The sequence below is a fragment of the Eretmochelys imbricata genome, chromosome 14, assembly GCF_965152235.1.
Source record: "Eretmochelys imbricata isolate rEreImb1 chromosome 14, rEreImb1.hap1, whole genome shotgun sequence".
Taxonomy (NCBI): domain Eukaryota; kingdom Metazoa; phylum Chordata; order Testudines; family Cheloniidae; genus Eretmochelys; species Eretmochelys imbricata.
This window is the reverse complement of record NC_135585.1, coordinates 15,671,833-15,698,244: the sequence shown is the minus strand read 5'-3', so window position 1 is coordinate 15,698,244 and position 26,412 is coordinate 15,671,833. Positions and strand designations below refer to the sequence as shown.

At 53.4% G+C, this 26,412-nt stretch overlaps 3 protein-coding genes across 6 annotated transcripts in view; 1 reads left to right on the top strand and 2 right to left on the bottom strand.

Moving 5' to 3' along the window:
- Window positions 1–1,868, bottom strand: part of LOC144275291 (uncharacterized) — a 37,514-nt gene extending 35,646 nt beyond the window's left edge. Inside the window, exon 1 of one of the 3 annotated variants that reach the window (XM_077834497.1) lies at window positions 1,666–1,868. In XM_077834497.1, the coding sequence (XP_077690623.1) occupies window positions 1,666–1,702 (37 nt within the window). In that variant the 5' untranslated portion in view covers window positions 1,703–1,868. Of the gene's footprint in view, window positions 1–1,265; window positions 1,286–1,447; window positions 1,485–1,665 lie in introns of those variants that run through there. The other 2 variants (XM_077834498.1, XM_077834499.1) reach the window with 2 other exon arrangements.
- A 2,562-nt stretch (window positions 1,869–4,430) lies between these two features.
- On the top strand, window positions 4,431–14,539 carry GALK1 (galactokinase 1). Of its 2 annotated transcripts, none has more exons than XM_077834500.1 (8): window positions 4,431–4,733; window positions 7,460–7,649; window positions 8,398–8,517; window positions 9,502–9,637; window positions 10,942–11,123; window positions 12,663–12,813; window positions 13,583–13,745; window positions 14,271–14,539. In XM_077834500.1, exons 1-8 carry the CDS (start codon window positions 4,566–4,568, stop codon window positions 14,364–14,366), a joined length of 1,206 nt encoding a protein of 401 aa, XP_077690626.1. In that variant the 5' UTR covers window positions 4,431–4,565; the 3' UTR covers window positions 14,367–14,539. The 2 variants fall into 2 exon arrangements, with proteins under 2 accessions (XP_077690626.1, XP_077690627.1); XM_077834501.1 differs by having other exon boundaries at window positions 4,604–4,733; window positions 6,214–7,649.
- A 3,826-nt stretch (window positions 14,540–18,365) lies between these two features.
- Window positions 18,366–26,412, bottom strand: part of ITGB4 (integrin subunit beta 4) — a 44,884-nt gene continuing 36,837 nt past the window's right edge. The window contains exons 33-41 of the mRNA XM_077834015.1: window positions 25,441–25,662; window positions 24,396–24,566; window positions 23,715–23,888; window positions 21,971–22,120; window positions 20,862–21,050; window positions 20,325–20,480; window positions 19,786–19,950; window positions 19,172–19,288; window positions 18,366–18,505 (exon numbers count right to left, since the gene is read on the bottom strand). Coding sequence (XP_077690141.1) covers window positions 18,366–18,505; window positions 19,172–19,288; window positions 19,786–19,950; window positions 20,325–20,480; window positions 20,862–21,050; window positions 21,971–22,120; window positions 23,715–23,888; window positions 24,396–24,566; window positions 25,441–25,662 — 1,484 coding nt within the window. The remainder of the gene's footprint in view (window positions 18,506–19,171; window positions 19,289–19,785; window positions 19,951–20,324; window positions 20,481–20,861; window positions 21,051–21,970; window positions 22,121–23,714; window positions 23,889–24,395; window positions 24,567–25,440; window positions 25,663–26,412) is intronic.

The window sequence follows — 26,412 nt, the reverse complement described above, 5'->3', positions numbered from 1 at the left end:
TGGTCTAGTTATCACATAGTCCTGCCTTGAGTGCAGGGGACTGGACTAGAGGACCTCAAGATCCCTTCCAGGCCTACTCTTCTATGATTCTAAGAATCCTCCTCCCAACCTCTTTGACTCCTTCTGAACAGGCATCTGGAGACACTCCCAATTGCCCAAGAAAGGGAAGTGACTCACAGTGAGAAACCATCTCAGAGTTAAACTCTCTGAAACCAATTCACCTGCTAATATCAGCATACAATAGACTGCTTCTGTAAATATTGATTCATCTTCTCTGGGCTGTGTGCTCTGCCCTTCAGTCTCACAGGTCTGAGCCCTAGACAGAAATTTGCAACGCAGCTTTCACTTCATTAGGTGTCCAGGATGCACATTAAAGTAGTGAATCCAGGGTTCTCTCTTGCAACCCACCCCCAAAATAAAGGAAAGTGTGGGGGGACCAGTCACCAGAAGAATGTATGTCCCCAAAAGGGATAAAGGTGTAAGAGATAGCAAAGATAGTACCAAAAATACACAAGTGAAGGGTTGGCTGGTTTCCAGGGAAGGGAACAGCTGGATGTAAAGGAAAAATGCATGGTGGGGTCACCATCCTTTGAAGGAGAAACTAGTCTCTACTTGGAAAGGATGACAACCCAGAAGAAAAGTGGCTGTGGGTTATTACAGTCTTCCTGAAGGAGGAGACTGGACTTTCCTTTAGCAGGCTGTTGATTCCATGGCAGATTCTGCACAGGTGTTTCAGCAGCATTTGCTCAGCTTTGCAGGTGGCAGCTCAAACCCCATGAACACAAGTGAGTCTAAGGCCCTTGCAGATACACAGAGTCTCCCAGGGAATGCATACACAGGTCACAGCATACGGTACAGTGAGTAATTACAGCAGGTTTTCCCCACTCCCCAGTGTGTTCTAAGGCACGAAGCTGGTGTTCTGACAGAAGCGTGTGTGTAGAGGAGACGGGCAGTGAGGTGTGTACCAGGATCTTCCCGTGCTCCCATTTTATTACTTCCCTCAAATATCCTGTACTGGTCAAACCAGCCTTCCAGGCTGTAAGCAACTCTCACCAGAGCATGTTAATGCCCCCTCTTCATTCAACCACATGGGGGTCGCTCAAGAGCTCTGGGAGAGGTAAACTCCCCCCTCAGCTGACCATGCTGTCTCTGTACTGTTCCCAGCTAGGGCTGCCACGTGCAGAACAATCTCTCTCACCCTCACCCTGCTGGTTTTCTATAAAACCCCTCACCGTGGTGTCTCGGAGCAATATGGCAATGCTTACATCACAAAGCAATGGTGTTATCTCACTGCATCACCGTGGGCCCCAAGATCAATTTCAGGACCTTGTCAGTGTCCCATAATCATTGTCCATAGGGCCACCGTCCCCACAAAAAGGCTAGCCAGACCCAGGAAAGCCAGAGCAGGGGATGGCAACCTTACCAGGGAACTGAGCTCAGCACTTACACTCAGACCCTCTTGAAGACATCAATCCCCCAGAGGAGTCCTCACTTTGCAAAACACGAGGGCAGCCTGGCTCTCAAGTCTCCCCCAAGCTCTCTGGCACCTGCCCAATTCAAAGCAGCATCAGTCTCACCCCTCCTCTCACCCAGCCCCTTGTAAATCCCTCCAACCATGCAGCCGCACACAGGTGCCTGCATCTCCCCGCTCCTCCAGCCACTCACCTTTCAGGGTCCCCAGCAGTGGCTCTTTCCCAGTCATGCCGCCCCCCTCCCCAGCCGCAGCAGCCCGACAGACACCTGCAGGGCTCCACCCAGTGGCGACTGTGAGTCCCTTCCGCAAACACAGGGCAACATACTGGGAGATACCACTCACTCTGCAGCAGACAGGGGGGAGCAAAGGGAGCAAGGCCCAGTTCAGTGTCTTTGCTGGGAGCCCAATACAAGGCTGTGCATTAGGGAAGCTGGAATGGACTCATCAGCTCTCCTGGAGGGAGACGAATCATGCTCCCGGGATGGTGGTCTGGGGTGAATGATTAGGAGGGGCTATAGACACCCCTCCCCGGAAGAGATTTTAGGCTCTTCCAGCAGCTTTGGAATGTTGATACTTATTATCCTGCAACAAGTCAGCGGCGTGATGACGCTGATCAGAGAAACAGTCCTGAAGCGGGTGGGTTGCATCCTGACACCTCTGTGGAGGGCCAAGGAAAAGCCAGACCTCATTATCATTACTTGGTATTATTCCTGAATGTGCCTTTTAGTTCCCATTAAACAAACACCAGGATCTCCAAATGCAACAACATTCAATCAACTACATTTCTTCACATTACTGTCTGCACTACAGCCATACAATTAAATCAGACTGTAATAATTAACAAGGCCAGACTAGGGGTGTTTGCAATGACAGATAGGAGGACTGTGCATCTCACGTTAGCCCCAGGGCTATCACGGCATGACAGAGTGAGATTTAAAACTAATTTGGTGCGTGAAATTTTAGTATCTCATTGAAACACACATTGTAAAGCCTTTCACCATGAGACTAAAAGGTTTTAAATTAATATTTGTGCCTTCATCTTTACTGCTATAATATTGCTTAGAAACTACAAAGATGAGTGCAATCAAAACAACCCCTACATTAGACAGATCCACAACTCACTTAAGGATTCTCTGGACATTTGTAAACTGAAAGAAAATTCACCTGAATAACACATTGGTCTTACAGGTTACAGATAGGAAATGTTGCTGGTAGCCCTGCAAGCTGATAATGCCACATACAGTTAATAATCATTTTTAAGGTCAGGCTTGACAAACCCCTGGCTGGGATGATTTAGTTGGGGATTGGTCCTGCTTTGAGCAGGGGGTTGGACTAGATGACCTCCTGAGGTCCCTTCCAACCCTGATATTCTATGATTTTATGAATAATTAATACATTTTATTTCATATAGCATCTCTCATGCAATGCATCCCAAAACCTTATACATTTTTGTTAACTTCTCCAGGCCTCAGTCCCCTCATCCATAAAATGACCTGGCTTCTTAACAGTAGGGTGACCAGATAGCAAGTGTTAGACATCAGGACAAGAGGTGGGGAGTAATAGGTGCCAATGTAAGAAAAAGCTCCAAAAATTGGGACTGTCCCTATAAAATCGGGACATCTGGTCACCCTACTTAAAAGGGTTGTGGGGAGGCTGTTAGTTAATATGCCATGCTTTCCTTACAGTGGAAAGAAGGTGGAATGGTAACACATGAATCCCAAACCCCATCATTTAGAATTTGCACATATTAAAGGCAGATCTTTCTAGCAGATGGAGAGGCTGACACCACTGTGATAAATGCAGTATAGATGGATGGATAAAGACTTTGAGCCAGCAGGGAGAGGGAAGGCTGTATGGCTAACAGAGATGGCCAAAAAAATAATTCTGTCACTTGCAAAAAACGTTTAACAAAAACGGGGGGAAAAAACATTTTTCTTCTAATATTTTTTGGTTTCCATTGAAAAATCAAACTGCCAAAACTGATTTTTTAATATTTGGTGTATTTATTTATTGCAACTGACAACCACTTTTTTTTGGGGGGGGGGGTTGCTGAAAACTGAAAAATGTTTAGGGGTTCAGTTTTTCAAAGAAAACCAACATGGCTGTGATGGAAATGGGCATTTTTGGATCCAATGGAGATCCTGGGACAGTCACACGGAACTATGTGAATCTGGAGAATCCCCCCAGAAAAAGGCTATCTCCTTGGCTTCTCCCTTCCCTCCCCTTTGCCTGAGACAGCCGCACCCTACCCTCATCTCTGAGGCCACTGTCTGCACTAAGGTCATTTTCTATACATTGCTCACCTCTGTTAGCAACACTGGGAACTCTAGTGTAGAGAGGTCACCAGGTACCACCAGGGTTTTTAACACTGTGTCAAGTACCCGTGACCAGGGCAGGTCTAATGGACACTGTTAAAAACAACAGCAGCCAGTGGCCCATCTACGCTAGGATTTCCAAAGTAGCTCACACCCGTAGAGCTGAGCTGGTGTTAGAAAAACGTGCAAACTGTCCCTACAGTATACTGAGGGCCCGAGAAGAGCTGTAGGTACCGATGGAATGACCACTCCTTCACCAAAAGCAGTATCTCCTGGGAAAGCCACCCTGCACCGGAAAAGTAACCACACTTCACCCAGCAAATGCTCTCTGGTTCTCCACTCCAGCAGCCCCGCCTTTAGAGCCCGGGAGTCCCAAAGGAAGACGCGGGGTTTTCTACAGAGACTGGAGCACATAGGCAGCTCCCCCACTGTGTGGCGGGGGGGGGGGGGTCCTTTCTGGTTTTAGGGTGCGCCCTTCTGGCGCGATTTGAGATCCTCTGGTGGAAGATGCAAAGGGTTAATCATTGAACCGGGTTACTATTCAACCCGCCTGATGTGGGAGGGGAAATAACCGAACCGAGCCAAAGAAATTCACCAGCTCCAGGCCAAGGGGTGGGGCAGGGCAGGGCAGGGCAGTAGAGAAGCCTCCGGCGCAGGCAGGAAGCGCGAGGCGGGGCGAGGCCCTGGCGGCATGGCCCTCGCGTTGTTGCTGCTGTTGCAGCCGGGCTTTCCGTGGTGGAACGTTGCAACACCGCGCTCCCAGCCCCCTGCGGAGCATGGCCGGGCGAAGGGAGGCCGATCTCGGCTCGCTGCTGGCGCAGGCCCGGGTGGCGTACCGAGGGGCCTTCGCAGGGGCGGACCCTGAGCTCGCGGTGTCAGCCCCCGGCAGGGTGAACCTGATCGGAGAGCACACGGACTACAACCAGGGCTTCGTGCTGCCTATGGTAAGGGGGAGGGCAGAGGGGCTGGGCTTGGGGGGCCGCCGAAGCATTACTTGGGCTGTGGCCGTGCCGGCACCCCCGCCTTCCCCACGACTCGGGTGCAGCAAACCCAGGCACTTCGATACGATCCCGTTCTTTCATAGAGGAGCGTGGGACGAAGTCCGCATTGTTGCGAGGGTCGGGAGCAGGATCCTCCGCGTGTGAACGCAAGTTGCTGTCTGTCTCCCTCCGTGTTTCTGCAGCTCCCTGGCTCGCGAGACGAACGCTTGTCCCTCGTGTTTCTTACCCAGGGCGTCACTGCACAGAGAGCCACAAAATGAACCGCCCCTTCCCCCAGAACTGCGGCGGGATAAAGAGCCCCCCTCCCGCCTGGATCTCAGCGCTCACACTCAGTCCCAGCAAAACAAATTCTTCCCGCTCTGCCACAGCCTTTCTTTAGATCAGCACGGTGCTGTACAAACAGTAACTCGTTCACTCGGCTCTGGATGTTGGATTGTATTGGATTATATTGGAATTGGAAAAGTTTCAGAAAAGGGCAACAAAAATTATTAGGGGGCTGGTGTGTCGGCCATATGAGGAGCGTTTAATAAGACTGGGATTTTTCAGCTTTGAAAAGAGACAACTAAGGGGAGGATCTGATTGAGGTCTATAAAATCATGACTGGTGTGGAGAAAGTAAATCTCCACTGAAAAATCCACTGAATGCATCCGATGAAGTGAGCTGTAGCTCACGAAAGCTTATGCTCAAATAAATTTGTTAGTCTCTACGGTGTCACAAGTACTCCTTTTTCTTTTTGTAAATCAGGAAGTGTTATTTATACTCCTCATAACACAGGAACTGGGGGGGGGGGGTCACCAAATGACATTAATAGGCAGTCGGTTTAAAACAAACAAAAGGAAGTATTTGTTCACATAGTGCAGAGTCAATCTGTGGAACTCCTTGCCAGAGGATGTTGTGAAGGCCAAGACTATAACAGGGTTAAAAAAAGAACTAGATAAATTCATGGAGGATAGGTCCATCAATGGCCATGGGCAGGGATGGTGTCCCTAGCCTCTGTTTGCCAGAAGCTAGGAATGGGCGACAGGGGATGGACCACTTGATGATTACCTGCTCTGTTCATTCCCTCTGGGGCACCTGGCATTGGCCAATGTCAGAAGACAGGACACTGGGCTAGATGGCCCTGGTGTGACCCAGTACGGCCATTCTTATGTTATGTTCTTATGGATAAAAATCAGGCCTAAGGACAATAACAGTCCCCCATTTTAATAAACTGTTAAGGTTTCCCCCATCACTGTGTAATGCTTTTTGGCCTGAGCTGTGGCTGTCCAGTGGCAGCGCTGCCAGACATGCTGGGTGTGTTCGGAAGCACTTCTTAGCAGCCTCTTGGTCTGGGCTTGGATTAACTTCCCCAAACAAGAATTCTAGGTCATAGGATAACTCATTGGAGAAGGTAGGAACCATTCTCATCTTCCTGCCATTCCAGGAACCAAACAAGTGTCAGACAGCGGACTTAGAGCCCCACCGTGTGGGCACAGCGCTACGGAAAACAGCTTCAGGCCAAGATTTCCAACCGTGGATGACTCCTCAATCCTTTTTTCTGGCATCTCAATAAATGGCCTAATTTCCAAAGGTGCTGAGTGCCCTTCGACTTCCCGTGCTCAGCAGGGCTTTTGCAAATCATGCCACTTATTTAGGTGCTTAAATATGGATTTGGGAGCCTGTCTTTTGATGATCTTCGGCTTGGCCTGTAATTACAACTCCATCTCCTTCAGAGCTGCTGTCTCACCACCGAGCACGACAGGTAACATGGCCCTGCGTAAACGAGGTTACAGATGGGTTGTACTGCCCTTCCCCTATTCCGAAGCGATGTCCTGAGGCAACAACTGGGCAGTTAAACTGCTTAATTCTCCTTCTTTTCTTTACTCACTCCATAGTTTCTGCCTCTCTAACTTTTAATTTGCAAACACCTTTTGATGCTCAGCAGAGTTTTCTGCCCCTTTTTACTGCCTGGGGCAAATCTTGACTCCAGTAACTTGGTCTCTGACTAGGACTTTGTATGGCAGTGGTAACATTGGGGAAACCCTAGGAGAAAAGGCCAGTGTGATGACCTCGCTTTCCATGGAGCCTCGGCTGTGAGGATGGCATTTGTGATGTGATGACCTGTCCACTAGCAGCTAGGCGGAAACTATTCTACTGGTTTCCTACAGGCCACCAAAGAGCTAGCACAGCACAGTAATGCCTTTGGGTCTCCTGCTCGAGGATGGGGAATCAGTGTGTTTTTTTTAATTTATTCAAGGCTGCTTTTCATGTGAACAAATTGGCCCAGGGAATAAAATCCTGACCGGGAGGCAATCCTAAGAGCATCATCTCTGCACACGTGTATGGTTCTGCCGCTCTATATAGGAAGGCTGGTGTCTCTCTGGGGGCAGCATTAAGGTTGTTTGGGTATTTTAATTGCAAGACATGGCAGCAAGGTCGTCACCATCCTTGTGATAAGAGAAACAAAGTAGCGACCAGTTCATAGAGAGTGGGAAATTCCTGCTCCTCGGGGCTCCAACCTGTTCCCTATGGCCAGTTTCCCAGTGAGAGTAGGATCCCAGCCTTAATACCAAGACCCTCAGGTATCTCTGCACCGTCAGTTGCACTGGCTTTCTGGAAGCAGGACATGTTGCAGGTTTCCATCATTTCCTTTTGCACTGGGTGGGGTTCAGCCAATGTCTCTTCCGCAGGCCCTGCAGCTGGGCACCGTGGTGGTCGGGAGCCCAAGGCAGGATGGAACAATATCCGTCATTACAACCGCAGAGGAGGCAGAGGAGCCCAAAAGGGTGCAGTTTCCGGCTCCGACAGAAAGAAACACCCTGAAGCCCGGGGAACCTCACTGGGCTAACTATGTGAAGGGTGTGATCCAGCATTACCGAGGTAAGGTCCAAACACACCTGGGCAGCGGGAGAGCTGTTTGAGTCAGCAATGTTCCTGCAGGTGCTCAGGATGCAGTGTGCTCTGGTTGGGAGGGTGGGTGTTACAATGCGACTGGGACAGAACTAGGAACAACTGTAGCCTCACTTCCAGCTGAACGTTAGTGAAACGCAGCTGATCCCTGCAGCTGCTGTTCCATTCATGTCTTGTCTGGGACTACAAGATGGTGCCTGAAACCCAGGTGCCATCTCTCTCCCACCACCAGGCAGCCTGCCTTCCTGCTCCCAGAAGTGACTGCTCCATGGCGGAACTGGCTGTGAGTAAGGGATATCTTCCTCCACTGCCCTTTCCTTTCCCTGAAGCTGCTGTCCCAGCAGCGGGCTCCAACTGTAGAGAGACCAAACAGCAGTGTGCCAAGCATGGTGTCAGGATACAGCTTGGTTGTCTGGGTTGCCTCTTGGGAGTGAGAGCAGAAGAGTTAGAGATGGACCCTGAATCAGCTCATTACAGCTGTAGTTCTCCTCTCCTCAGAGACGGCCTTCACCTGCCCTCTATCTGGTCAGACACAGCCTGGTTGCTACCGGCCTTTCTAAACTGGACATACTTTCCCCAGCCTCTCTCCAGTGGCAGCTGCCTCCCATGGGGTGTTGTACTCCCGGGGGTATCACCCGTCCAAGTCCACTTCATTTTCTGTCTTGACTCTGGTTGGGCTCATTCTCCTTCTCCCCTTTGTTTTTTGTCTCCATTACAGCCGGTCCTCTCCCAGGCTTCAACGCAGTGATAGCCAGTAACGTTCCCCTGGGCGGTGGCCTGTCCAGTTCAGCCTCTCTGGAAGTGGCTACGTATACCTTTCTGCAGCAGCTCTGCCCAGGTAACACAGCAGCCAGTTCATCAGCTCCACAAGCCTGGTGCAAGAGAGAACCTCTCTTTTGGGATCCTCTGTGCCAAATCCAGGTGCTGGCCAAGAGACACTATAGGAGACGCTGTGATTCTAGTTCTCCCCTTCACCTCCACTGAGAGCTGCATCACAGCTACTGAGCTGCTCTCCTTGCCCAGAGGTAGAGCCCATCCCTTCCAACAGGGCCCCTCCAGATCCCTGGCTAACTCTGCATGGGATTAATAGGAACTCTCTCTCTCTGTTGAGAATCAACCAGGAAGTTCTTTGGGTTGGCCAGGATGAGTGGAGAATGGTCCTTAGGGAGCAAGTGTGAGAAAATAGCCACACTTCCACCCTTCCCCGCTAGTGTGTCAAATCAAATTCTGGCTGAAGGATGTGGTATCCAACATATGGTGACTGGATTGGTCCATGCAGCCTGGTACCCTGTCTGTGATTGTGGCCAGAACATGTGATGCCTGAGAAGACGACAAATGTGCCCCTCATCCTGGGGAAGAGTGCGCCTAGATTGTGCAGTGTTGCACGTGGGTGGGGAAGATTCCTTGTGACCCCATCTGGTATATGATCAGTAACAGAACTAAGCACAGAATATGCTACATACATGGTTTATACCTCCCTTAAGCTCTGTTCTGAGGCCTTGCACAGGCTGTCTGCAGGGGGGTGAATTTCACCCAGGCTGCAATTCCCCTTCGCTTGCATAGCTGCAAACGTCATGAGCAGAGATGGGTTCAAGCCACAGAATTTGGATTTGGAGGCTGAACTGTTTTAGTTGGGAGTGATCTCTAGCTATAAATCCAGCCCTCTTTGAACAGGCGGCTGCAGTGCTGGCTCTGTAATGAAAGAAAGTGAAAATGAGCTTTAATTCCGCCCCCCGCATCTCACCCCCAGGTCCCTTGGGCAAGGTGGGAAATGGCACAAAGCAGGCACCATGCTCATCTATCTCTTTCTCATTTGGCACAGATGATGGGGACTTAGTAGCCAAGGCTCTGGCATGCCAGAAAGCTGAGCACACATTTGCTGGTATGCCCTGTGGGATCATGGACCAGTTCATATCTGTGATGGGCAAAGAGGGCCATGCATTGCTGATAGACTGCAGGTCAGGACATGGACTCATAGCTTACTATACCATCTAATGATGATACTCTGCATTTCTACAGCACCTTCCCTCCAAGGATCTCAAAGCGCTTCATGATCATCTGCCTACTATGCCTCATAACAGAGGCTTGGAGAGGTGCAGGGCCAGACACCCAGTTACATTAAGGCCCCTTTGTACCACTCTGGAAGTGTCAAGGGCTTTGGAAGTGAATTACATTTATACGCGGAGTGGCATAAAGGGTCCTCAACCTAGGTGAGAATTTGTCCTTGGCCACCCTGTGTGACCTTGAGCAGGCCAGCAGAGCTGGGATTACAGCCCGGGTCTGCCAATTCTCAGTCCTGTGTTCTGCTAGATGACACTGCCTCCCACAGAGCAGAATCGCTGCCTTGTCCTGGTTGCACAGTGTAACTGTTATGTATAGTATCTAGCTGGCTGGGCAAGGGCAAGCCTAGCCTGGGAATTCAGACAGCAAGGTGAGCTGCTGCCTACTGGAACTTGTAGCATCCCGTGACCTTCGGCCAGTGACAAAGGGTCAAAGTCCCCACTATCCAGCACTCCCCAGCTTTCGGGATCAAGCCATTCAGACACAAGCCACAGAGAGCTTGGGATAGGGCCACAAGATGCTCCATAGCTGTGGATGCAGGATAGCCTTCCAGAGGGTTATTATGGGAATGCAATGACTTGAAAAGTAAAACCCTGACAGTAATCAGGTCTGTAACTTCATGGTAAAAATCCTTACAGGATCATGGCCAGTAAAACCCACACTTGGAGGGCCAGGAACTCCAGAGTTACTATTGAACCTTTCCATTGCAGTAGCGCCTACTGACCATGACCAGGTTGGGCCCCCGTTGTGGTAGGTGCTGTACAAACCCCGAATAAATGACAGCCCCAGAGAGCTTAAGGTTAAACTGAAGAGCCCCCAAACACCTGGGGTAGCTTATGTAGAGGGTAAGCGCTGGGTAGGGAGGACTAGCTTTATCTGCGCATGCAGGGCCTAGTAAAATAGAGCCCTGACTTGGGCCTGTGGCTGATACTGCAATACGATTGCTGAGATGATGAAAATCCAGCATCAAGGTGCACAAACCACCTTAACTCTGCCCCCTTAGAGATACCAGCCTCCCAGCTGTGTAGGTGGAGAGCAGCTGTAACACTGGCTTTGTTCCTAGGTGGCTCTGAGCCTCAGAGCGATGTCCGTGGCCTCGCTGTAACGCAGGCTCCTGAGGCGCACCAAGGTGGCTGCTCCAGGGCAGCTCCCAGCTCGTCAGGGTCCCGTCCCTGTGACCCTGCTGTGACCTCTGTTCCAGGTCGCTGGAGACTTTCCTCTTGCCTTTGACTGACCCCAGCTTGGTGGTTCTCATCACCAACTCCAACGTGCGGCACGCGCTGACGGGCAGCGAGTACCCCACACGCCGGCGCCAGTGCGAGGAGGCAGCGAAGGCTCTGGGCAAGGCCAGTCTGAGGGAGGCCTGTCTGGCTGACTTGGAGGGTGAGTGCAACGGCTTCCTTGGGTCACCAGAACAGTCTGCTGCAGCCTAAATCTTGAGACAGTGCGGGGAGCGAGCTGGGCGACTGCGGGGGCGGGAGCTGGTGGGAGAGGGGCAGGGACGGTGTGGGGAGCGAGCTGGGCGGCGCTGGGTGGGAGGCTGTGGGAGAGGGGCAGGGACGGTGCGGGGAGCGAGCTGGGCGGCGCTGGGTGGGAGGCTGTGGGAGAGGGGCAGGGACGGTGTGGGGAGCGAGCTGGGCGGCACTGGGTGGGAGGCTGTGGGAGAGGGGCAGGGACGGTGTGGGGAGCGAGGCTGTGGGAGAGGGGCAGGGACGGTGTGGGGAGCGAGCTGGGCGGCGCTGGGTGGGAGGCTGTGGGAGAGGGGCAGGGACGGTGCGGGGAGCGAGCTGGGCGGCGCTGGGTGGGAGGCTGTGGGAGAGGGGCAGGGATGGTGCGGGGAGCGAGCTGGGCGGCGCTGGGTGGGAGGCTGTGGGAGAGGGGCAGGGACGGTGCGGGGAGCGAGGCTGTGGGAGAGGGGCAGGGACGGTGCGGGGAGCGAGGCTGTGGGAGAGGGGCAGGGACGGTGCGGGGAGCGAGGCTGTGGGAGAGGGGCAGGGACGGTGCGGGGAGCGAGGCTGTGGGAGGGGGCAGGGACGGTGCGGGGAGCGAGGCTGTGGGAGAAGGGCAGGGACGGTGCGGGGAGCGAGCTGGGCGGCGCTGGGTGGGAGGCTGTGGGAGAGGGGCAGGGATGGTGCGGGGAGCGAGCTGGGCGGCGCTGGGAGCGAGGCTGTGGGAGAGGGGCAGGGACGGTGCGGGGAGCGAGGCTGTGGGAGAGGGGCAGGGACGGTGCGGGGAGCGAGGCTGTGGGAGAGGGGCAGGGACGGTGCGGGGAGCGAGGCTGTGGGAGAGGGGCAGGGACGGTGCGGGGAGCGAGGCTGTGGGAGAGGGGCAGGGACGGTGCGGGGAGCGAGCTGGGCGGCGCTGGGTGGGAGGCTGTGGGAGAGGGGCAGGGACGGTGCGGGGAGCGAGGCTGTGGGAGAGGGGCAGGGACGGTGCGGGGAGCGAGCTGGGCGGCGCTGGGTGGGAGGCTGTGGGAGAGGGGCAGGGACGGTGCGGGGAGCGAGGCTGTGGGAGAGGGGCAGGGACGGTGCGGGGAGCGAGGCTGTGGGAGAGGGGCAGGGACGGTGTGGGGAGCGAGCTGGGCGGCGCTGGGTGGGAGGCTGTGGGAGAGGGGCAGGGACGGTGCGGGGAGCGAGCTGGGCGGCGCTGGGTGGGAGGCTGTGGGAGAGGGGCAGGGACGGTGCGGGGAGCGAGGCTGTGGGAGAGGGGCAGGGACGGTGCGGGGAGCGAGCTGGGCGGCGCTGGGTGGGAGGCTGTGGGAGAGGGGCAGGGACGGTGCGGGGAGCGAGCTGGGCACCTGAGGGGGCAGATAAAGACGTGAACTCAAAAGGTGCAGGGCAGCCTGGAGCTCCATTCCAGGTGGTCCCGTTTGGAGGCTCTAGGCCGTGGGTAGCGTCTCAGTCCAGCCTTGTGTGTCTCCAGCTGCCCGGGCCCTGCTGAGCGAGGAGGTGTACCGGCGCGCGAGGCACGTCATCGGAGAAATAGAGCGCACCTCCCGGGCAGCGCAGGCGCTGCAGGCCAGGGACTACAGGGCATTTGGGAGGCTGATGGTGGAGAGTCACAACTCCCTCCGGTACGGGCGTCGCCAGCCCCGCTGGGTAGGGACACTCCAGCTGGGGGTAGGATAGCTATAGCTCTCAGGGCCCAAGGAGGGGACACAAGGAGAGCAACGTGGACAGCTTAAACCATGAGATTTTTCACGCAGTGTCCTATCTAGTCTCTCCCACAGCTCAGCGTTGCGGAGGGGAACAGCCTGCACTAAGTGACCGACTAGGAATACTTGCAGAGAAGAGCCTGTTCTACAGCCTCTGCGTTGGTCTGTACCAGAGGACAAAGGCACAGCCTCTGTACAGGGGGAGGGACAGCTCAGTGGTTTGAGCATTGGCTTACTAAACCCAGGGTTGTGAGTTCAATCCTTGAGGGGGCCATTTGGGATCTGGGGCAAAAATTGGGGATTGGTCCTGCTTTGAGCAGGGGGTTGGACTAGATGACCTCCTGAGGTCCCTTCCAACCCTGATATTCTGTGATTCAGAAGGAGGCCTCTGCCCCTGCTCCTCAAGCATGCCCAGTTACCCAATACTCCTACGACTGAAGGGAATGCGCCAGGCTAACCCCCGCAGCTGGGCCTGCCGGGGCCCGCAGTTTGAGACACCCTTGCCCTCTCCATTTTGGCTAGCAAATGCATGTGTTTCTAGGACTGGCCCTGAAATTCGACCTCAGGAGGAATCAAATGAATCTTCCATCTCCCACTGCAGCCAGGTGCTATAGGGTTGGGTGTTCAGAATGCGTTTACAGGGACGCGGCACTGGCAGGCTGCCCAGACTCTGGTTTGTGTTTCCCAGGGATGATTATGAGGTCAGCTGTCCTGAGCTGGATGAGCTGGTCGCTGCAGCGCTGGATGTCAGTGGGGTTTATGGCAGCAGGATGACGGGCGGAGGCTTTGGAGGCTGCACGGTCACGCTGCTGGAGGCTGAAGCAGCAGAGGAAGCTTTGCAGCACATCAAGGTACGTAGCCCTTCTAACGCCATAGCTCTGGCCTTCAGCCTGGCCTTAGGGTTGGCAGTGCAGAGCCCGGCTCCACCAGCTTGAGTGGAGAATTCTGACCAGGCAAGGTCCGAGGCAGAGGAGGATCAGGCCCAAGGAAGATGGCTGAAAAGGCTGCTCAGCCTCCGTTCTGGCTTTCCCCTGCATAGATAAGGCTGGGATAGTGAGACAGACGAGTTTCTCCAGAGAATATCTCAGAGTGAATAAGCAAAGTGACACGTAGCTGGAGACCTTGCTTGGGGCACTTGGATTGGTAATGAGGCTATAGGACCTTTGGCTCGCTAGGGCTCTAGTCTCAATGTGACCATTTTACTAGTCCTATCAGATGGCTCTACTGAAGTGTATATGAAATGAGTTGTGGTTGGGGGCCAATAATGCTCAGTCCAGCAATAGCTTCCCTGAATGCGTTCTGATCGCATGGCCCATTGCATTAGCATGCCGACTCTGTTGCACTCTTCAGTGCTTGCTTCTCCTTTTGTCTCCTAGGAGAAGTACAACGGCACAGCTACTTTCTATTTCACTACGCCTTCAGATGGGGCAAAGGCACAGCCTCTGTACGGAGTGACTTCCCTTTCTACATAGGGCGCTCTGATCTCTGGATCCTCAACGGTGTCAGAGGAAAATTTCTGGGCCAGCTGCCTTCCCCCTTCCTCCTGCAGGAGATCAAACGTGGCTCTGTTTCTAACTTCACAACGGAACACAGGGAAATGTACAAATCTGTGTCACTCAAGTAATAAAACTAATTTTGCACAACAGTTCTGCCTCTTGACTTAACCATCTCAGTCTAAACCACTGGAGACCATATTCTGATCTCAGTTACACAAACGTAAGTGTGACTTACAGTCACACTGGGGTTAACTCTGTGAACAGACCAGAGACTGATCCAGATTACTACAGTGGTATGGGCAACATGTAGTGGCAATGTAGTAATGACTTGCATGAAGCTCAGTAATTACTGAAGGGAAGTGTAAGGGACTAGGATGGCAGAGGCCCATGTGCCAAATAGCTTGAGAGAAGGAGTCATTGATATGCTGGGAGCATGGTACATCCTAGCCACCATAACTCATCCCTTGCCAGCTTGTGCAACGATCAGTCTTTATCTCTGAATTTTTGAAATAAATGGGGCAACCAGACTAGAGAGAAACTTGTTTATTAAGTGCAATATAAAGTCATGTGGTCCAGAATACCTGCAGACAGACTCTTCCTTGGTACACACCAGAAGTATTCATATGCTGACAATTGTCCTTATCTGATGAAAGCTACAAAAAAGTGGTTATGTTCTATTGTGGCTCTTCTGTACAAACCTTTTTAAAAGGGCAGGTTGTTAGAATTGGGATCAGCTAACAGGCTGCATTCTGCCCCAGATAACTTAATTAACTCTTTGGTTACAATTATTATGTGAACTCTCTTGAGGCAGTGAATCAGTGTGTTATAACTACAGTACAAAGCACTGTGATGCACAGCAAAGGGAGGCTACAATGCAACATGGTGTGGCTTTGGTAAAATGCCACTTTAGCTGAAAATACTTCCTTCCATGCCAGGAACTGAAATATAAGGCAACTGCCAACTGGACATTCATTCAGTAACTAAATTATTTCTAATGGGCTATATAAAATCACATTTGGTTTCATTTCTAACAGACCGGGCTTCTTGTATTTAGATCAAAAACTAAACTAGCCCCAGGTCCCACCTAAGTTTAGGACAGGATGGTCATGCACAATGGGGACAATGTGTGTATCTCTCTCTCACCCACACACACAGGTCTGGCTCACAGGGAAATCAGTGGCAAAATTCCCATTGAAGCAGGTGCAAGACTGAGCCCTTGAAATGGTCTGTACTGTGAGCTCTCCCTGGTTCTCAAGGAAAGGCAGAGAAGTTCCATAGTCTGCTTAAATAAAACAAACGACACCTCCAGGGAAGAAGGGCAGCTATTGTTTTTGTTCCACGGCCTTTGAAAACTGGCTTTGCCCATGAAAGGTGGGAGCTGCCATTCTTACTAGAAACAGTTTCCCAAATTCTCATGAGCAGCTCCCATGCTATTTGGCTGAGGGTGAAGTTGAACCAGTCCACGCTCAGACCCCTTCAGAGCCAAATGTAAAACAAGGAGCAATTCAAGAGCATTTCTCGTTGGTAGATTTCAAAGGTGAGCCCTAGCATCCCCCTCTGACAGATATGCCACAAGGTACCGGCGTGTTAAGTGTCTTGCCAAAGCTCAGGGAATGAGTCAGGGGTTTTGCCTCCCAATCCACAGCTCTAGCTTTTGGCCCATGCTGTCTCAGCTCTTGTTCAGCCAGCTTATGCCGTGTAGTGGCCTGGAGGGGCTTAGGGAGAGATTTTCAAAGGTGTAAAGAGGAGGTAGGTGTCCAATTCCCACTGACTTCCCATGGGAGTTGGGTACTTAACTGCCCTCTGGGCCTTTGCAAATCTTCCCTTAAGGATTTAGGTTAATAACCATCTTAAACATTGGCATAGCTGGTGTTGGATGTGTGACTACGGAACTGAGTGCACAAGCCCTGTGGTTAGTATGAGCCATTATGATCAGAAACGCTTGCTTCAGAGACACCCGTCAGGGAGAGGGTTGGGCAGTGAAACGTACAAACGAGTCCCCCTGCTGGCAGAACTTAGTGCTTCACTGCAGTGTTTGCAGAGGTGTGTGGGACAGAAAGGAGAAGCTCGTCCCAGCATTGCCACGAATGCCCTAGGGAAAGTGAACATTCAGAGGTTCCATCACCACTGGGTTGGGAAGTAGCAGGGAGGGAACTCAGCAAAGGGTATGGCAAGCTGCTAGGATACCTCATCGACCCAGGAGCTAGGCACACAGCAATAACGCCAATAAAGGATCACTGGATAATGGCCAGACACACAACAGCCCCTCAGCCGTGGGTAGCAGGACCGTGGGAGCTACTAGGCTCACGCAGCCGCAGCCTTGCCACAAGCGGTAACTAGGCATGGCAGGGTTCCAGCACAGCTCTCTACCCCGCTGTGGTCTGGGAATGGCTGATGCTGGGGAAAGAACGACGTGGCTGAGGTTTCGGTTCATCCACTCTAAAGGAGAGAGACTGTCCGCCCCCACTTCTCTCTCTGCCATCATCTTGTATTTACTGGATGACAGTAGAATGTAATACTCTGCATTGGGCAGGGGATCAAATGCCTTTACAAGTCACGCAACGGTATCTGCCTAAGCTCCAGTGTGGGAAAAGTGATACCAATAAGGATTTTAGGTCTTAGGTTTATGACCAACTTGGTCTTTCAAGAAAACAAAAATATTACCCATTTATAGTGCATGTCTTCCGATCCTATGCCACTGAACTAGCAATTCTGATTCTTCCCTTGTAGTCCTCCAGGCTTTACTTGGCCTTTGCCCAAGAGTACGCTGTAGCTACAGTAAGACTGGACTGTTGTGTGCTTTGCAGTACACAAGCTCCTTGATCTGGGATGCTGTAGGGGGTTGGGTTGCTGTACTGCAGAAATCAACTGTGGAGGATTTAAGTACTGATCTAAAGCCCATTAAAGTCACTGGGCGTTTTCCCACTGGCTTTGAATCAGGTTCCTTAACCAGTCTCTGCTATTATAAATAGAAAAGGAGTACTTGTGGCACCTTAGAGACTAACCAATTTATTTGAGCATGAGCTTTCGTGAGCTACAGCTCACTTCATCGGATGCATCCTAAGATGCCACAAGTACTCCCTCTCTTTTTGCGAATACAGACTAACACGGCTGTTACTCTGAAACCTGCTATTATAAATGTTTCCCAAAAGCTGTGTGTCCTTAATGCTCATTGTAGATCCTAGGTTTCTTTATAAAATAATAAAATATATTTATATATACGAGGAAAACTGTACAAGAGTTAAGCAAAATTGCATGAGAGCATTGTGGGTTATGCTATGCAAATTAAGGCTATCATTTGTTACTGCAGTACCACACATTAGCAGCAGGGGGCTTTACACAAACAGGTGCGGTAGGAATGCAGTGATTACCCTGACCATCTACATTGCAACACGGGCTTATAAACAATAGAACTGTGCACTTTTGCAGACCACGGTGGAATTGCCTCCCACTGGTGAAATGAACAGGGGGAGAACAGGGCTGAGCCAGCAGGTTGGGAAAATAAAAATGACCCTGCATAACAGGTCGCGCACAAGGCAGAGGGGGAGAGGGACATTTAAATACAAACGAAAGCCCAGTGCAGTCAAACTCCCAGCAGGAGGCCAGCGGTGTGAGAGTGGGTAGGCAGCACATACACACACAGTCAGCAGGTAAGGATTATACTACACGGGACTCCACAAACGGCTGGCCAATGACCCTGCACTGAGAAGCCTCTGCGACAGATCACTCAGTGGAGATCCTCGGCCGGACAGCCCAGAAATTGAGAGCTCCAAATGCCAATCACACACTTGCCACCCCATCCGCTGACTTGCCACCTCCACAGCGGTGGGCCTCCAAGGAGTGTCAAGTGCCACTGCAGTTCTATGCCCAGGTGAGGTTGGGTGGGCACCGCGGTCCAGAGCCTGGCAGCTGACCAGAGCATGAGCCTGCTCTGCAGTCTGAACACGCACACCCCTTTGGCAGTCTCTCCCCGGCTCAGGCTTCGAAGAACTCTCTCTCCATCTGTTTGGTGAGTGTTCCGCTGGACATCATGGTCCTGCTGACAAACTCTTTGGTGACCTGCTTGGTGAGGGTGCCACTGCTCTCCACCCGCTGGGTGGTCATCAACATGCCATCTGCAACAAGAGGAGCAGGTCAGCGGTGGGCATGACGGCCTACGTGAGGTGCTGCCCTGGCTCTATCCCGGATGGACCGTCAGACCTGCACGCAGGTATCTGCAGGAGGAGCAGTAGCTTTTCGGCCCTAGCCGGTGCGTTGGGATCAAAAGGTTCAGAATTCTCTGCCGGACCCCACACGAAGGCCATCAGCCACCGCGGGACCTGGGCTGCGTTTGGAAATGCAACCATGGTGCATTTCAGACTGGCATTCACCCAGTACTAGGGCAGGCAGTGCTGCAGCAAGGCCAGAGTGGTGGTGGTTCAGTTCCCATTGACAGCAATTTATTGGGTCTCCAAATCATCCCCCCTTGGCACCACAGGGGTGAAGGGATGGGGATATTTAACATGATTTTTTAAATTGTTCATTCTTCCTCTCACTTTCTTCTTTCGCCCACCCTGCTGAAAGCCTACAGTGTTGAACAGCCTTGAGGAGCCCTCCAATAGCCCCTCCCTGGATGTCTGCAGAGCTAGGACCCTGAGATCTATGGGCAGTCAGGATTGTGCTGTAACTTTTCACTACACCAGGCACCTTCCTTTACACTGGGCAACACCAATGACTGTGACTCCATACAACAATCTGCCCCGTCCCCAGTGCCTGAAGCATTCCAGACAGGAAGCCCTTACCCGTGTAGTAGGGCTCCAGAGAGGAGTGGCTGATGGTGGTGTTGGTGTTATATTCCACGGGGAGGTTGTACACTTCCTCTCTCATGTATTGCTGCCCTCCGAACTGTGAGAAAGCTCCTAGAGAGAAAAGGAGAAAAGTCAGCTCGGGGAATGTCACAGGAGCTGTACAATCACATGGAGCCCCTAGCTACCCATCACTGGCAGAGAGGTTATGTCATAACTGTTCCAGTAGGAGCCCTTAAAGAAAGAAATCAAGAATGCTCATGAGAGATTGGGAGACTGAAGGACCTCGTGAGATGGCTGCTGGATCTTGGGGATGCACAGTCATCAAAAGAAGAAGGTTGGCAATAAAGTAACAGTAATAAGTTCTCAGACTCCTTTCTCACCCAAGGATCTTAAAGCCCCTTATAAATATTACATTAAACCTTGCTGCCCCTGGGAGATACATATTATCCTCATTCTACAGATAGCGAAACTGTGGCACAGAAATTGTTTCACCAGCAGAGGCGGAAAGAGAACCCTGGAGTCCTGACCCAGTTTCCGGCTCTCCCCATGACTGCCATCTCCCACAGGTTCTGTTTTGTTCCCCCGCATTTACACAAGAAATGTGGTACCTCCATCTTGAGACTCAATGGTGATGATGCCCTCTCTCTCTGGCCCAAACCCTTGCGTGGTCTTGGCTTGCACTTTGAACTTGTAGGGGATGTTCTCGCTCAGGTAGGGCACTGTCAAGGAGGTTTCTGGGTTGTCCCCCTCCACATAGATATTCCTGGGTTCCCCTAATCCAAATAGAAACACAGTATGATGAAATAGAATACAATGGCTCCTTAAAGCCCACCACTATTCCCACCAAACTGCTACCCTCCTGTAGTTTCCACCAACCTCTTCCCTGCCCCACTTTATTCTTGTCTCAGCCCTCATCCCGCCCCTTATGACATCCCTGGCTCTCTGTCGAAAGATCCCCATTTCAGTACAGGGCTGGGTCTCAGTCCCAGCCCTCCCCACTAAGGCTGCTCAGGGATTGAACAGAGCGGGAGGCTCTGTTCCTGGAGCAGGTTTGCAGGTGTGACATGCTACGCTTTAGCCCCAGCAAAGGGATAGTTTGTCACTTCTCCCATGGCTTGTTTCCAGCCCAGCCTGAGCGAGAACATACCTCCTCCATGCAGCATCTCGCAGGTGACCATGTAGCCCAGAATGGCCCCGTTGGGCTTGCGGGGTCTCTCCCAGCTGAGCTGAAGCGACTCTGGGCTCAGGGCAGTGAACACCAGGGGTCCAGGCGCACTGGGGGTGCTCAGTGTAAACGGTGAACCTGCAGGAGCAACAGCGAGAGGTCAGTGCTGGAGAGGGGGAGAGAAGCAGCAGCCTGGGTCTATGCAGGTTGGGCTGGGAGTCTCAGCTGTTTGCATAGTGAACTGAAGCTGGTGCATTGGGGAGCAGCAATCAAGGAGAGTGGGGGGTGTCCTTTTTAAAGGGGGAGTGAAGGAGCTACAACTGGGAGCTTACAGAGCCTAAACTTCGACATGGGGGTGCTGCCTCCATGCCCCTGACCCCCAGCGCACGCTGAGGCCTGCCTCTATACCCCCCCGGGCAGTGGAGCAGTGTGTGAACCCTCCACAATAGGGGCCCCGCGGCTCATTGCCCAGCCACAGGGAGACGGGAGGGGAGTGAAGCCAGGGCCGTGCCCTCTCACCTGGTACAGGACTCAGCGGGCTCTGCGGATCCACCTGGGACTCAATGGTGATGACGCCCTCTCTCTCAGGGCCCCAGCCCTCCTCGCTTTGGGCCTTCACCTTGAATATGTAGGAGTGGTTTGGCAACAGGTTGTCCACCACCACCGAGTTGTGAGTGGGGTTCGGGATGCTCAGTCTGTGCACTTCTCCTGGAGGGGGGGGAGGAAGGAGAGAGACAGGTGCCACCTTACAGTCGAAACGGCAGGGCTGCAGCCGCAGTAGAGAGCACGGGGGGGTTGTCACTCTAGAGCAGAGCAACCGTCCGTCAAGCCTATTCTCTTACCTCTGGCAGCGGCCTGTACACGAAGTGGACATGTCCTTACAGTGCAGGCGGCCAGCTACAGCAGGGCTGTGTTTGTTTTCATGGGGGAACCCTTCCGAACCCCCAGTAGCCTGACCCATGTGATAGGACCCCTCTGCCTTTAGAGAAGTCCTGCGAGCTTGGGTACTCTGCCCTCATTGAGCGCAGGGTTATCTGGCTCCTTTCCAGACCCAGTTGCAGCACTGAACTCAATGCGACAGGCTAGGGAGGGGTGAGGGTGCGCTGGGGAAGCGTTGGGATGGTAGCTAGAGTTAGCCCATAGTGGCCACTCTACGTCTGTGTTTGCCATTGCGTTTCTCTGGCATCTGCCTCAGGGTCCAGAGGCGACTGGCTCTAAACACTGACTAGAATTAGTAATAGGGAACAAGGAGGCTGAATGAATCAGACTTGGGCCCCTCCTCCATCACCTTCCACCTGGATAGCTCACTGCACTTCACAGATGTCAGCGAACGAGTCCTCAACACCAGGGGGCGGGGGGAGAGGGAGGGACAAGGGTTTGAGCTAGTCCAGACTGGGGGAAATGAGGCGCCAGGAGGATAAATGATTTGCCCAAGTCACCCAAGAAGCCTGTGGCAGAGCTGGGACTAGACCCCCCCTAAAATCCTGGCTCTGCTCAAATCAGTGGCAAAACTCCCATTGGCTTCAGTGGACCCTGGGTTCCGCTCTAGATCTCCCAGCCCCATGCTGTACCATGAAGACTCGTTCCACGCCCAGGACCGAGCTGTCAGCTGAACAGGGCTCACTGACCTCCACTGAGGAGCTGGTACTGCACGCTGTATCCTTGCACCGCTTTCTCACACTGCGGCTCCTGCCAGCTGACTTTCAGGGAGGTGGGCCCCAGCGCAGAGAACACCAGGCGGGTGGGAGTGTCGGGGACGCCCAGGGCCATCCTGGAATCTGATGCAAAGAGGGAAAGTCACAACCTTGGGTTCAAAGGCGAGAGGCAGAGGGGAAAAGAAGCAGACGCAGCCCAGTGTGTGATGGTCCTTACAGTCCAGGGAGAATGCGGCAAAACGTCCTCTGCAACCACGGGCCGGATCTGCCGAGAACCTACCCTGAGGGGCTTTGGGGGCTGAGCTGAGCAGCCAGGATGGGGTCTAGCCGTGTACGAATGGGTTCTGACAATGGTGTCCTGCAGTCTCTGGGCTTAGAGAAGCAACGCCCTGACTCCAGCCAGGGAAGCAAAGGGATTGCTGAGAACATCTAGACATTTTCTCTGGCAGCCCCTTAGCTCCCCAGCAGGCTTGGGGCCAGGCTTGGCCAAACTCACTCCCCCTGAAGCACTATGTCCATGCAGCTGGGTGCTTCGAGGACATCTTGGGAGTGAGTGTGATTCCTGGCCTTCTGGGGGAAGAGGGAATGCACTCTAGGGTGTGTGCTTTGCCCTGACAGGCCTGCGCAGGGAGAGGGGGAAGGGGAGTCAGAGCAGCCATGTAACAGCCCTGAGCCTTGCTGCATGCGTGTTGGGGATGGGGTGGGGGTGGGATCACCCAGTGGAGAGAAGGGCACAGAGATGCTGCAAAGGACGAGCCATCCCTACCCATTCGCACATCCACACTGGTAACCCACAGGCCACTCCTCTACCTTCTACACACTCACCTACCTAGCTGCTCATTCCCCTGCCAGCTTCTCTCTGACCTACCGCTCTCCGTGCCGGCAGCCACTCATCAAGGGTGACACTTCAAGGGGGAGACTATCAACGGGAGTTAAGCACCCAACTCCCATGGGCTTTCAGTGGGGCTCGGGTGCCTAACTGCCCGTTATGCCTTTGCAATCCTCCCCCATCATCTTCAAAGCACTTCGCAGTCTCGTGTCCCCGTAAGTGATTCAAGCTGCTAGGGAGCTGAGTATTGCTATCCCTGGTCTACAGATGGGGAAACTGAGGCAAAGAGGTTCATGTGAGTCAAAGGGGGAGTAGAGATTAGACCCTGGGAGCTCCTGGCTCCCAGCCCAATGCTCAGGTCATTAGGCCACCCTGCTCTCTCAACAAACAGCACGGCCAGAACCAAAGGGTGGGAAGAGTTAAGGGGTATCCCTTAACCACTGCCTTCATGGCAGAAAATGAATGCAATGACGAGCAGATTCTCCAGCACCTCAGTGCCAGGCGCTCCATGACTCAGCTGCCTAGCGTGTCTCAGAGGGACGTTTTGCATTGGGCACACATTCTCCCCCAAGGCCTGTGGAGAGACACAGAAAACAATCGGCTTGTTAGGAGCACAGAGGGCAGGATGCTGACGGCGAGTCGATGAGGTCGTTAGAGCACGGGGTGGGTTAATCAGCTCACATGGCTTTAACGAGGTCAGTGAACCCTGCAAATGGAAAGGTGGTGTGGTGGAGGTGCAGCCAGGGTCAGGGGCATGGATCAGCGCACACACAAAGCCGATGGAGGACAGGAGCAGGCAGCTCACGGGTGGATGGGCTGGTTATGGGATGCATGACTGTGGGAAGACACCCACGAAGACACTGGACAAGGCTTTGCTGTGGGCTGTACCTATATACTTGGCAATCCCAGTGGGCCCATCAGTCATGATTATAGAATCCCGAAAGCCATTGCTGGCGTAGGAACCCTTCACCTTTGCCCTGCTGCTGACACCTACGTCCTGGGGCAGCAGGGCCATCCTGCCAGCATCTTCACGTAGGGAAGGGAGAATCCTCCCTGGCTGGTCTACAGGATAGTGGGAAACAGAGACAGAGAGAGAGAACACTGAAGGCATCTGAAGCCAGAGCAGCCCATGTTCTGGTGCCCCAGTACAGAGAGGGCTGCTTTAAGGAAGAGCATGAAAAGGGTTTCTCCAGCCCCGTCCCCACTGCCAGACCGATTCTCAGACAATTTGAGCTGGAAAGTAACCATGGAGATAGAGTAAGAGGCACGGAAGCAGCACCCCCTTTTCCCAGAGAGCCCTGGGGGGCCCCATGGAGGCAGCCTCCCCTTTCCCAGGGATCTTGAGGGGGCCCATGGGTCAGCCCCCCCTTTCTAAGAGTGCCCTTGGGGGGGTGCATAGAGGCAGCCCTCTGTGTGGAGAGAGGGAGCTCTGGGAGGTAGAGGTACAGGAAGCCCCCTGGCTCGTGTGACCCAAGATCGCTCTAAGGGGTAGAGGGTAGGAAGACAGGTCCCTACTATGGTGGAGCAGAGGGGAGGGCCCCCATCCCCTCCCCCCCCCCCAACACTCACCATATCCTGAGGTCATTGTGCTGTAATCTCTGGTCAGAGATGAGCTGCCCATCAGCCTCCTCTCCTGGTGTACGTGTGAGGTCAGCTGGTTGTAGCTGGCATTCAAGGTCCTGTTCAGGGTGCCCCCAGTGCCGGGGAAGGTGAAATCCATCCGGCCATTCAGCAGATGCTCTGGGAAAGATTGAATTCAGTCAGTCTCAACAGCTGCAGTCTAGGCATCGGGACCAGCCCACGGCTCCATGCCTCCTGCATTGGCTTCGTCCTGTTCTCCAGGTGTTTGAGAACATAACTCTGGCTCTTCAGACAAGTGACAACCGCACAGCCAGCAGCAGGGGAAACAAACAGGAACCTGCACCCCCTGCACAATACCCGACCAACCCGCAGTGCCCAAGGTAACTCCAGAGCTCAGCTTGTCAGGGGGCTGCTAAGGTCCAACCTCACGTGTCCTAACGGTCAGATCTCTTGACCCCAGCACGTGTTTATATTTTGTCTTAATGAAAGAAGAAGAAATGCCAACTTAAGGAGGCGGCTCCCACAGATTTCACATTGGAGCCCATCTCTGCCGGACCTGAAAAGCAAACCCTGCCGTTAACGGTCTTTATGAACCCGCTCTTAAGTGACCACCCAAATGGGCAGCAGAAATCTCCTAGAGGCTGCTCTCTGAATAACAGTCCTGCAGGTTTGCACTGGAAACCTGGGGGTGGGGGGGTTTACTTCAGAGCAGTTACTTAAGATGAGGCGTGGCTGTTCTTACAGGCTTCACACGGTTTTGATCTGCTCCTTCCCTAAGGGTCCGAGCCTATTGCAGAAGCAAGCTCCTAGCAGGTTCCCAGTCCATGCCCGAGGTGGGCGTTACCTTGGCACTCTCCTGAGCAGACAGACCATGACAACACTTTGCAAGCAAACTCTACTACATGTGACCAGTGCCTCATGCCAACACCAATGTGGGTACAGAGGGGATGTTAGGGGGCAGGGCTCAGTTCCATGCTCTTGGCTCGGAGAAGGACGAGACACGACATTCACTGCAGAAGAAGCCGGCCTTCACCTGGTTGGGGCCGGGGCGTCCCGCTCCTCATCAGGCTGCCGCTGGCTGTGTCGCTGTCCAACGGCTCAGAGTGGGGGCCATCCTCGTGGAGGAGGCCCTCGGTGTCGGAGGAGAAGCAGCTGCTGCTAGAGAGGCGGGGGATCATTTCAGCTGGGAGCCTCCAGGTGATGCGGCGAAGGTCCAAGTCCTCCCCCAGCAGCTGCACATATTTCCACCTGGAGCCTTTTGGAACAATTTAAGTACTCACATTGGCACGGCCTACAGGGGCAAAGCGGGGAACCTGCCACCATTGGGCCACCTGCAGCACACTGGGGTCAGCCTCCAGGAGCAGCTGCATCTGCCTCCTGTGACAAACCGCTGGTGGGCTACTGCTGTGTAGAGATCACAGGACAGCGCTGGAGAATGGAGGGAACAGGACACGGGGGGTTCAACCAGCCCTGGGGAGACCAGAGCTCCATCCCATTTCCGTCAGGATTGAGAACAGGGTTGGCGATCCCACTGCACGCCTGTCCCCATCACAGGCACTGCTGGGTAGAACTGTCCTCCCGTGCTCAGGAGCGGCCTCCTCACTCCATGAAGCTCACAGGTGTACACAACGCTGGCCACCGTGGGGCTGTCCTAACACGTACGCTCTACTCTCTGCAAGAATGCATCGATTCCCAAAGCAGAGAGAAACCAAGAGAGAGTACAGGGCAGGGGACGCCTCATTTCAGCCACTGTCGAACCTGCTCCAGACTAGGTCTCCTGTAAGGTTGCCCCAACTCCACATTACAGGTCGCTTTCATTCTTCCCATTTGAAATAGCTATTCCAAGCTGAGCTTCTGCCATGTTCACTTTAGCAGCCCTGACATAGCCAGTGGGACACCACCCAGAGCACGATGGGAGAGAACCAGATACCATGGGCCAGTAGGGTTCTTCTTGGTCTTAAGCTGCTATGAGCTGAAATGTCTCTGCTCCATCCCCCAGTAAGGT